The sequence below is a fragment of the Quercus suber genome, unplaced genomic scaffold (assembly GCF_002906115.3).
Source record: "Quercus suber isolate HL8 unplaced genomic scaffold, Cork oak 2.0 scaffold_718, whole genome shotgun sequence".
Lineage (NCBI taxonomy): Eukaryota > Viridiplantae > Streptophyta > Magnoliopsida > Fagales > Fagaceae > Quercus > Quercus suber.
In genome coordinates this window covers 136941-149335 of record NW_027070159.1, presented here as the reverse complement: position 1 = coordinate 149335, position 12395 = coordinate 136941, and the positions used below count along the sequence as shown (strand labels likewise).

Here is a 12395-nt window from a genome sequence, read left to right as displayed (position 1 = left end):
TGCGAAACCATGAAACCAAGGAATTTCCCCGATGAGACTCCGAAAGCACATTTGCTTGGGTTCAATTTCATGCAGATCGTCTAGCTGCCTTCCCTCATCCTGAGTTTTCACCAGCATGTCATCCACATAAACTTCGACATTCCATTCGATCTGTGGATGAAACATATGGTTAACTAGTCGTTGGTATGTCACTCCAGCATTTTTCAATCCGAAGGGCATTACTTTATAACAGAATTATCCCTGACTAGTGACGAAGGATGTCTTCTCTTGGTCGGCCTCATTCATCTTTATTTGGTTGTACCCTGAAAAACCATCCATAAAGCTGAGTAATCTATGGCCTGCAGTAGAGTCCACCAGTTGGTCAATGCACGGCAATGAATAACTATCCTTGGGGCAGGCTTTATTAAGATCAGTAAAATCCACACACATCCTCCATTTGCCGTTCGCCTTTTTGACCATCACCACATTGGCCAACCAATCTGGATAGTATACTTCCCTTATGAATTTTGCTGTTACCAACTTCTGAACTTCGTCTCTAATTGCATCGTCTCTCTCCGGGGCAAACACCCTTTTCTTTTGTCGCACCAGGTTTGAGGAAGGACATACATTTAGACAGTGGGTGATGATGCTAGGATCTATACCCGGCATGTCCTCATGAGTCCAAGCAAATACATCAGTGTTTTTCCTCAAAAATTGGACGAGGTCCTCCTTAATTTTTCCTTCTAGATCCGCTCCAATTCTGGTGCACCTCTCCGGGTTTGTCTCGTCTAAAGAAACATCTTCTAACTCTTCAGCAGGTTCTGCTACGACTCTCTTTTCTTCAATATTCGTGGCCTGGACTTGTTTGTCCATGGCCAACATTGCTAAGTAACACTCTCTTGCTGCTAGTTGGTCTCCATGCACTTGTCCTACTCCGTGCTCTGTTGGAAACTTAACCGATAGGTGATAAGTGGATGTTACAGCTTTCCAACTATTTAACGTCGGCCTTCCAATTATAGCATTGTAGGAAAATGAACAATCTATCACAAGGAAGTTCACCTCCTTAGTAACTTGCTGCGGGTATGCCCCCACTGTCACTGGTAATGAAATACTACCCACAGGTTGTAACTTCATTCCTCCAAAACCTACTAGGGGGGAGCTCGCTTGCCGGGGCCGATCTCGTCCTATCCTTATCTGCTGAAAATCTGGATAATACAAAATATCAGCCGAGCTTCCGTTATCTATCAACACCCTTCTAGTCTTGTAGTCAGCAATAAGAAGGGTAATGACAATAGTGTCTTCATGAGGGTGATGAATTCTCCCTGCATCTTCGTCCGTGAAGGTGATCGCTTGCTCATCTGTAGTCTTCTCGCTCGGTGATCGTCTAGAGAGTTGAATGTTCTGCACTGCTTTCAAGTATGCTTTCTTTGATTTGGACGACTGTCCTGTAGAACTTCCCCCTAGGATGATTCTTATTTCTCCGAGCGGTGATCGTGATGAATCCTCTACTTTCCTTTTCAATTTCTCGTCCTTGTGGTCTCATCCAAGGAAATTTCTCAGCTTCCCTTGCCTGATAAGATTCTCAACCTGCTGCTTCAAATCGAAGCATTCGTCAGTGTCATGTCCATGATCTCTATGAAAGCGACAATATTTATTCCTATTGCGCTTGTTGGGATCTTCCTTCATCTTCTCTGGCCACTTCAAAGAAGGCTCGTCCTTGATTTGCATAAGGATTTGCTCAAGTGGCACGTTCAAAGGAGTGTACTGTTGATTCCGCGCTGAAGGACCTACTTTCTTCTCTCGATCCTTCTTATCTTCCATTCGTCCCTTCTTAGGACGAGGTCCTTGTTCCGACTGACGCATTAGGTTGGCTTCAACTTTCTCAACTCTCTTCCTCTTCTTGGCTATGATAGCGTCCTCCGCATTCATAAAGTTTTGGGCTGAGTGAACTAGTTCAGCCATGGTTTGAGGCGCCTGTTCATATAACTTGTGGATAAACAAATCAGAATGAACTCCATTATAAAATGCTACCAGAAGGAGCTTATCATCCACCTCGTCCACTGCCAAGGCATCCCCATTGAACCGCGTGATGAAGGACCGCAAACTTTCATTCTCCCCTTGCTCTATGGTTAGCAAGCTAGACGAAGAGTGTTTGTGCCTCTGCCCTCCAATAAAATTGTTAACGAATAACTTGGTTAACTCTTCGAAGGATGTCACTGTGTTAGGAGGTATTTTGCTGAACCACACTCGTGCTGGTCCTTTGAGGGTAGTAGGAAAAGCTCTGCACATTATTTCATCTGGAACTCCTTGAAGGTGCATAGTAGTTTTGAAGGTGGCAATATGATCAAATGGATCTCTCGTCCCATCATATGAATCTAAAGGAGGCATCTTGAACTTAGGCGGCAAAGGGTGAGCATTGATGGAAGCCATAAAGGGGGAATCAATCCTGTGAACTAAGTCCTCTACAGGGTTCCTCTTCCTCATATTCTCCCCCATCTTGTCCATAACCCTTCTCATTTGATCCATTTCCCTTTCCAAGTAAGGTACCCTCTGTGAAGCGGTACCCCTTGACTGGTTTTCAGGTTCAACATTCCTTTCCTCTTCTTGACTTTGGGCCCGTTCTTCGGTGTTCCATTCATGACGCTGCTTCCTTAACTCAAGTTGTCTGACCAACTCCTGGTTCTGGCGAGTTAACTCCGCCATAGCAGCGGCCATGGATCGCATGTGTTGGAATGAAGATGGTTGCATGGTGGGTGCTGATTGATGGTCGCGATGAGGGTTACTGGAAGCGTCCCTACTTTGTTGAGGGCCTGGACTAGTAGCCCTAAATCTTGTCCGAACCATTTCAACCCTTTATCGAAGAAAGAAATTACAGAATTTACCAAGTTCAAAAGACAACAAATTTCTTACTCGTTCCCACAGACGGCGCCAACTGATGAATCCTTGGAAATCAGTGGGCTGAAAGGTCTTCGGGTGTTGAGGATCTTGAAGGATGAGTCCTGAAAAACCAAAGAAGATCAGAGAAGACCGGTGGAGGCCGGTCTTGAATCCTCCAATGGTAAAGTTAGCGGATTGAAGAAGAAAAGAAAGCACTTCAAACACTTCACCAATCTTTTTTAGAATCTCCCAAAAAAGTGTCCATACCTCTGCGTAGAAGGGTCTTTATATAGTGTTAGGTTAACGGTTATTTCTCCTATCGTCGTAGAGTTTGGAGGATTTAGAGGTAACTTCCATAACTGTCATGGAAGTTACCTCATCGGGACTTATATTCAACAGTGAACAGATGACTTGCTTCGCAACAACGTAATTCTGGGCTTTTGGAAGTGTCATGACTCTTGGTGAATCTTGTTCGTCCATCATTAAGGACGAACGAGGTTCACTGCTAGTACGTCCTCTATTGGACGAGTGAATGAAGGACGAGTTTAAGAGGACGGTAAGAGAGGGACGAGCGTAACAGCCATTCATTCTCCACTTTGTACGTTGTTATGGACAGCCATATGGACGAGTGATCAGCTTGGCGTTTTTCTTACATCATCAATACTAACTTAGGTTAAAAGAGTCCTATCATACTAATACTATTTTTTTTTTTTTTTTTAAATTTGAGTCTATCAGGATCTGGGAATTTGAGTCCTATTAGCCATCAGGATTTAGTGTATGTGTATTAATTAGTCTCAGAATTCTTCTTTTTCTTTTTTATTTAAATAATGCTGATGTGTAAAAATGTAAGAGCTCTAAAAAAATGCCAAATGCTTTGGTTTTATATATATATACACACATAGATTAAACTAACCGGCATTGAAACCGATAAATATATGTTAATATATACACACATGCACACACAAATTATATAAAAATTGTATGTGTAGCTTACTGGTAAGGACACGCGTGTTTCACACTTTTATTCCAGGTTACTGCTCTTATTTTAATTTTTAGATATGTTCTCTCAAGGGGAGGGGAATGAGGTTTAATTGGAAAAAAATAATAATAATAAAATCACATTAAATTTCCACAAATATCTATATTCCTCAACCTGGAGTAGGTAGCGAATTAATGTCATGTAGGATAAAATTATGTAACACCTCTTAGATTTTGTCATGCTCCCAATTTCGAAAATAGATAAGCACAATTGCTGATTATGACAAATTAGTGTATAACTCGATGCATATACACAGGTACAAATTATATATTTTTTAAAGAAAATGTTCAAATTATACATGGTATTAGCTTACTCTTTTTTAAAGCCATAAATTTTTATAAATATGTAATGATTTATATATATATATATATATATAATTTAATTAGTTTTAGACTCATCGGTTTTTGCATCTAATAATTTACTTGCTACAAAAATTAAAAACTTAGAAAGACACGCGGCGGAAAAGTAGACTCCAATTGAAATCCAATTTAAAATCTAATTCGATTTAAATTCTTTAATTTTTACACTCAATAATTCACTTTACATAAAATTTAAAATTAAATGAAACATGTGGAATAAAATTAAGAATCCAATTAAAATCTAAATAGATTTTTTTGAGTTTTGCGTATTAATATATATATTGATATATTGATTATATATAAGTACAACATTCTACTCTGCAAAGAAGCACCGAGGTGAATAGTTAATAGCATTTAAAGAAAAATCAAGAAAAAGAAAAAAGAAAAAAGAAAAGAAGAAAGATAAAAGGGGACAGAAGTAGACTCTCTGCCTCACAACTCACAAGGGAAAAGGTATCTTTCTTCTTTTTCTTTTTATTTCGGTTAGAGGAAAAGGTATCTTTCCGTGAGAGAGGACATCTGATAATGAGCATTTTATCTTATTTAAAAGAAAGCATGTTTCCCAAACCGTGTTGTGGGGGGCGAGCACTTTCCAAAAGCAAAAAAGGAGAGAGAAGCGATGAATCATCAACTGGAGTGAGTATTTAAAGTTACACTATGTGGCCTTAAAGAAATCAAAGTTATTACAAAGAAACATAAATATTCAACATCACTACCTAACTCTAATAAAAGAAAGCTTGTGATAAATATATAACTGATCTTAATATAGTGAGTATTTCAAATTAATCCTACGACAACCATCTAACCAATTGCGGCTTCAAAAGTTCTTACATGTAGGTATTCTAAACAATCTTTTAATATGAGATTAGTGAAAAAGGTTCAAATTATCATCATTATGAGCAAGGATACATCGATAGTGATATGGAAGATGAACGAAAAACTTCTTCAAATTAGTTAATGAATATAGGCCTAGCAGAGTAAATCTAGAATACATTATGTACTCATATTGCAATAAGCAAACTTAGATTATGATAACTGGTGAATGGCAACTGAATGTGGTGGCATTTAGGGAATTAACTTATAGGTTAAAAGTTTCAATTTTCATGTCTTCAAACAAGAGGCTATATTTAATTTGAAAATTGTATAAGAAATTTTAGAGCAAACCTTATTTTGGGTTCTGGCATCTGTTGGACTTCTCAAAATTTTTATTTCCTTCCCAGCACTCTAGTATGATTCCATAGAAGAAAACTTGTACCCCATATAAGAAAGAAAATCGTAAGTTTAAAAAAGGTAAAGGGTAAAAACAAATTGAAAATTATAAGTTTAGAAACAACCTAAACTCAAAATTTTCAACAACTAAACTGAAATTCTCAAATTTTAATTAGAAACACAACCACGAATCAACCTAAACTCAAATTGCCTCAAAACCCCAAATCTGCAAAGAAAACAAATACCAAATCTGAAAAAAAAAAGAAAAAAAAAGAAAAAAAAAAAAGACACACCAGTAAGTAGAACACCACAGTCAAGCTCATTGAGCTATCAACACTCCCACAAAACAACTAGACTACCACCTCCAACTCCACCAAAACTAGTGCTGGCATGAGCCACCACCTAAAAACCCATATAGTGATGCAAAAACAAAGAAACAAAAAAAGAAATTGTGAGAAGAGGAAGCTTGAAAACTCTTGAGATCTGCGACATCGGAGCAGCGAAGCAATGCGATCATCAAGGTCAGCAAAGATAGAAGCATCGGCGAGCGGCGGTGGCGAGATTTGAGTGCGAATCAGAGTAGTGGCAAGCAATGGCGGCGCCATTGGTGACCATGATGCCAACCAATGACCAACGTTTGCCATCTCAAAGAGAGAGAGAGGGCACTTTGTGAGAATGCGATAGGGGCTGAATGTTTGTAATAGAAACTTAGAAATTGTTTTGGCCTTGTTTGCGTAATTGGGCGGGAAATTGCGCGGGCATTTAGGGTTTTGACAAATTTACAATTATAACCCTTATAAAGCAGAAAGTATATGTTGTTTTTGAAACTTCAACTCAGCACATATGTTGTGTTTCTAGGTCCAATAAAAAAAAGACATGTGTATTAAAAGTTACAAGTAAGAAACTCATATTACTTAAAATAAAAAGACAAAATACACTCTAAATTTTCACTACTCTGCTACTATTCTTTTCCCCTTCTCCAAAATAAAAAATTTCATCTCTTTCTCTCTCTTTCGTACCACCATAGCACACTGGCACCTCTATCTTCACTTTCTCAACTCCAAACCTTGACAGCCGCTACCTAGCATCGCCGATCATCACCAGTTCCAACGAGACTATCCTTTGTCTCATCAGAAAACACCCAAAATTGTCTCTCCATTGTTTCCAACCATGACGTTGAAAGTTTTCTTCGCTGCTTTCAACTCCTGACTTTGCAAGAAGGTTTTCTCCACACTTTTTTTTTTCATTTTATTTTCTAAATTTTTCTGTTTACGCATCTTTTTTCTTTTTTTCTTTTTTTATTTTATAAATTGACATATACATTCTTATGTAGAAAGGAAACTTGTACTGTTTGATAAAATGCTTCAATGAGGATGGATGCACTAATAATATAGTAAAATGATTTTTTTTTTCAAAATTTTTTTCTTTTGGATTAGATTAAAAGTGGTTGGAACAATGTAGTTTTATAAGTAGAGAAATAAAACTTCTTTCTTTGTTTATTACTTAATTTAATGTATTTGATGGTTGTGCTTGATTTTCAGGTATTATTTATTTATTCTTTTCCAACTATTTATTTTAAAGATGGTTTCTCTTAGATTCATATAAGTTTGCAATACGTGCAGGCTTACTTCGATTTTTCACTATTTGTTTCATTTCTTGTAATAATTGTTTTTCATGGTGCAGGGATGGATGTGATGCTTTTGTTCTGTTTTTTGTTCAATGAATTGATTTAAATAAATAGTTTCTTCCTAAGAGTCTCCTTTGAGGTATTCAATCTATCTTTTTGTCCTTTTCTTCGTTTATGGAAAATTATGATATATTGATAATTGGTAGAGTGTGTTTGTGTTTATGGCTGAGGACCAACAGGTGGCTGTTGTAGGCACCGCATTTTCTACCCCTTATGACCCAGGCCCCTATTCCTTAATGATGCTTGAACTTTAAGGTCCAAGGCTAGTTTAGAGCCCAGTCAGATATCAAATTGACTTAAGGAGTGTTGAAATAGAAAATATAACCTTTTAAATAAGCAAAAATTTATTTTTCGAAATAAAATGCCAAAGTGGCCCTTGGCCCATGTGTGTGGGTAATAGCCTGCATATGTGGGCCAAAGTATGCGTACGCAGGCACACTCCTACGTACGCAACTAGGGTTTCAAAAGCATGGAAAAGATAAGTTTTCTGCAATAATGGCTAAGGTTTGAAATGAATCTCACATCATTTGGGAGCCGTTCCAAACCCTAATTTTTCCACTATAAAAAGCCTTACATGGTACATTTTCAAAATACACAGAAATCCCATGGGAAAAACCTAATATTCACTAGAAAATATTGAATCAAAATGGAGTTTTTCACAAAACACCCTTAAGTCAATTTTATTTAATTGAGACCTTTTTTGGCCCCAATCCTTTAAGTTTAAGATCACTAATCACATGATTATTGACTGTGATAGATTTGACTGAGGGGAACGATCAAAATCAAAGCTTGAGAACTCCTTTTGAGGTATCAAGCTTCAACCCTTTCTTTTTTATTATTCTGTTTTTCTTTTCTATTTTAATCTTGTTTCTTTGCTTAGTTTAGGTTTATGCATGTTTTCTTAGGTTAGTTTTATAGTTCTTTTATATTATGAGCATCTTTAGTTGCTAGAATTAGGGTTTTTTTTGTTTGTGCTCTATTTTGTGTTTCACATTTCTGGGTTAGGGTTGTTGAACAAGTCCACGCACGCATGCTATGAGCATGTGTACACGGCCAGAAACCCTAACTCAGATTTCTTATGTTGTTTGGTTTGTTTGTTTCACATGTTTTGTCTCTTTTTATATCCTTTTCTTATGTTCTGAGTCTCTGTCTTATATGCTTGTTTGTCTTTAACATTCTTAGATTAGGGTTTCATGTTTGTTTCTTGCTTTGATGACATGAACATGCATTCACATGCCCATTCACGATGCCATAGGTGCTGAGGGGCTGCAAGGTAAGTAAAGGTAAGTCATGTTTTGACATGAACACGCATCTTTTGTGATGAACATGTTTTTGTGGTGTTGAACCCAAAGGTTTCCATGATTTCATGATGATATGCTTGTTGCCATGCTTGGGTGGTTGCTTTGTTTGATATATGATAAGGTTTCACATGTTAGGGTTCTTAGATGTGTTTGGGTTTGGCTCTCTTTTGATTTAGGTTGATATATATGTTGTTTTGGGATAAAGTTGCCATGATTGTATGTTAGGTGCATGCTAGTGTGTATGTAAGTTTAGAATGCAATTGTTGAATTAGTTTTTAATAGGGTTAAGACATAAGACACAATGATGGGAGGCCAACCTTAGGGTTGGGCGATCTTGGGTGTCTAACACGTTCCCAAGAGCATACCTAAACTCCCAACTCATACTCTGACAGTATGATCAAAGGTCCTTCTTGAAAAGGATGCTATATATAGGGCTGTCCACAGGTCGAGTCGACTCGAGTTTGGGCCTGACCCGGACTTAGCCCAATTAGGTCGGATTAACAAAAATGTGACCCACAACTGACCCGATATATGGGTTGGACTTGACGGTTTGGGTTATCAATTGAACAATTTGGATTCGTTGGTTAGGCAGGGTTGGGCTTTGAATTGGGCCAAATTTGTGAATTTGCATGATTTTTTTTTTTTACTCAAATTTTGACAAGCCTTTTGGGCCCAAATTAATGGGCTTACTTTTAACAAAGTTTTATATATTTTTGAACCATGTATATATATCATATGGGCCTCTTTTCACATCCTTTATTTCAAATTGGGCATTGTATGCCATTACACAACTTTGAATCTTTTGGGCCTCCAGGCCTTATCAGTCCAAATATAATATTTCTAGCTCACATATAATGACAACAAATACAGTAAATAACACATAAAAACCTGGGCAAATTAGAAAGAACATAAAAACACACATAAAATATCACTTTCTAACCACCTGTTAAAACCACACAATACAAGAAAGAAATATTTTTGGAAATGCCTTAGGCCATAGCCTTAAGACCTGGGCAATACATAAAAACACACATAATATCACTTTCTATCCACCTGTTAAAACCACACAATACAAGAAAGAAATATTTTTCAAAATGCCTTAGCATTAAGACCTGGGTAGTACCTTAAAAATCCAAAAACAAACCAAGAAAATCTAATAAGCACAAAAGCACATCTCAACCTATTAAACTTGCCAAGTTGTGCCAACCATTTCATACATGTAACACAAGCCAGCAAACAAATTCCAACAAATAAATCAATCACAACCACACAAGTATGGCAACAACAGATAATAAGAGTATCTTGCAATATTTCCATAGAGTCAAAGAAGGCAGAAAGGTAGTTACTGCAAGTGTGTAAGGTAGTAAACTACCAAGGTGGTGGCTAGTTATAATTAGTTACAATTATGACATACCTAAGTATTTCAAAAAAATAACTTTTCTAAAGCATTAAGGAGCAACTACTTTATAGTTAAGTCCATGACTTATAGAAAAGAAAACCTATAAACTTAATAAGTTTTCTTTCCTATAAGCAAGAGTTGATTTATAAATTATAAGTTAGAAAAGCATTATGTCCAAAAGAGCTTCCAAAATATGTCCAAAAATTTGCCTCCTATACAAAATGTGTCCTTTCTAATACAAGAAAATGGGCGAAAAGATATTTATCAATAGAAATATAAGGACAAGACTAAAAAATACTTAATAGTAATAACAATAAACAATAGAGAGCGCAGAACCAAACTCAATAGAAATAACAGTAAGAGCAAAAACTTACCCATTTAGGGATTAGTTGTCAACACCAATTGAGATACCTTTGCTTGAGCTTGAACTTCCACTACCTGCTACTGCTTGACGTATAACTAGAAAAGAGAAAGAAATGAAGGCTATTAGATTAAATTTCATTTGCATAAGACACATTTAATAGCACTTAATAGACAAAAATTTTGGAAGTTAACATATTACCTAAATCATGAAATTCATCTTCCAAGGCCTTTAACTCGTCCTTTGATTTGTGAAAAGAAATTGGAACCAAGGCTTGAAACCTCTTGTGCACAAACAAGATTGGAGAGAGTGAACTCCAAAATGGATCAAGTATGCGTCTTTCGGTACTAAACGCTAACTCAAAAGCAACAGTAGAAACAGGTATAGCCAATGCATTCCTAGCCAATTTGGACAGCACTTGATACCTATTTGAATTGACCTTCCACCACCCCAATATCTCAAATTTCACATCCCCTCTTCTACTTTCACAATTTTTAGCCAAATATTTGTTAATCTCATTGCTACACCCTATGGACTACTCAGTCTCCAAGAAACACTCAAACCTAGAATTAACCATTGCATATGGATCACTACAACCAATTGACTCACCTTCTATGTGTGTCCTCTCACTCCTTCTTGGTACTTGTACATTTGGTGAATCAACAAAGGAGTAATAATCATACAACTTGACCAAGGAACCCCTCACCAATTCAATCATCTCATCAACCACTTCATTCCCATAAATTTTTAAAAAATAAAACTTCAAAAACCCCAACTTCTTTCTTGGATCAAGAACCACAGCCACATACAAGAGATGATTAATTTTATTCTCTTTCCCCCAATATTTATCAAACTTAGATTCCATTTTAGTTGCCATGTTTTTCAAGAGGTGGATTTGAGATTTACTTAAATGGGAAATATTCTCTTGAATGACAAACATCTCATCAAAAAAGGTGTTTGCGGTAACATACAAAGAACTTGAAAAAATTTTCGTTGCATTGTAAAAAAGCTTCAAAAACCCCACAAATGTCCTACAATTTTGGAAGTCAATACCACTAGGAGATCCCATACCACCACTATTCTCCTTGTTCATAAAGTATGAAGAATAACTATCATCCTTAAAGTCTATTCGTATGAACACTTTCTCAAATTTTTGTGCAGTTTCTAACATGAGGTAGGTAGAGTTCCACCTAGTTGGTACATCTAGACAAAGAAGAGACTTGGACTTAATACCTAATCTCTCCACAAAACTCATAAAAGTTTGATTCCTATTTGGTGAGGATTTCACATACCTCACAGCTTCATGCACCTTAGCAATGGATGCATCAATTTCTCTCATACCATCCCCCACAATCAGATTTAGGATATGTGCACAACATCTCAAGTGTAAGAACTTATGTTCTAAAACAGTCCCCTCCCAATCTTTAGTTACAATTTGCAAAAACTTAATGGTGGCACCATTTGAGCTAGCCATGTCCATTGTTAAAGTGAATATGCCATTAATACCCCACTCACGCAAACACATCTCAATCTTTCTACCTATAGTCTCACTTGACAATAATTCAAAATTCTCTTATGCAACTTCCAATCATCATCAATAAAATGATTTGTAAGGGACATATAATTCAGATTTTGAATACTAGTCCATGTGTCCGTAGTAAGACACACCCTATGACCCTTCAAGGCCCTCGTTAGTTTCTCTCTTTCAACACCATAAATGCCAATCACATCCCTAGCCATAGTTTGATGAGATGGGATATCCCTAATTTGCAACTTAGGTTGTAAGGTTGTCGAATATCTTTGAAACCCATTCCCTTCAACAAACCTAAAAGGCAACTCATCTATTGTAACCATTTCAGCGAGTGTCTTTCTAGAAGCCTCAACAGTAAAGGCTATTGGTACAAGCTGAAACCCTTCCTTCCCATCCATTTTGGGTTCAAAAGCTAAGGTTTGTTGCCCTTTAAGTGTATCTCTATTTGGGTTCTTAACACAAATTGGCGTATAATTCAATAAATTAGCAGTACCATGCCCTTTACTATGAGCTAGATAAGTTTTTTGACAATAATTGCGAACAACCTTAAAATGACCCTTAGCAATATCTACTTTTTTCAAAATGGTCCCAAGCAATAGACTTTTTCCTATTATTACACACCTTGCCTTTACATTTAGGTGGAAGTGGGAGAA

At 36.8% G+C, this 12395-nt stretch overlaps 3 protein-coding genes across 3 annotated transcripts; all 3 read right to left on the bottom strand.

Moving 5' to 3' along the window:
- Positions 1-234: 234 nt before the first annotated feature.
- On the bottom strand, positions 235-1113 carry LOC136064616 (uncharacterized). Its single transcript, XM_065766559.1, has one exon. The coding sequence runs from the start codon at positions 1111-1113 to the stop codon at positions 235-237; it is 879 nt and encodes a 292-aa protein (XP_065622631.1).
- A 405-nt stretch (positions 1114-1518) lies between these two features.
- Positions 1519-2694, bottom strand: LOC136064614 (uncharacterized). The gene has a single exon (XM_065766558.1). It carries the CDS (start codon positions 2692-2694, stop codon positions 1519-1521), a length of 1176 nt encoding a protein of 391 aa, XP_065622630.1.
- An 8052-nt stretch (positions 2695-10746) lies between these two features.
- On the bottom strand, positions 10747-12140 carry LOC111989369 (zinc finger BED domain-containing protein RICESLEEPER 2-like). Its single transcript, XM_024021160.1, has 2 exons — positions 11852-12140; positions 10747-11750 (listed from the first exon to the last, which is right to left on the bottom strand). Exons 1-2 carry the CDS (start codon positions 12138-12140, stop codon positions 10747-10749), a joined length of 1293 nt encoding a protein of 430 aa, XP_023876928.1.
- Between the last annotated feature and the right edge of the window lie 255 nt (positions 12141-12395).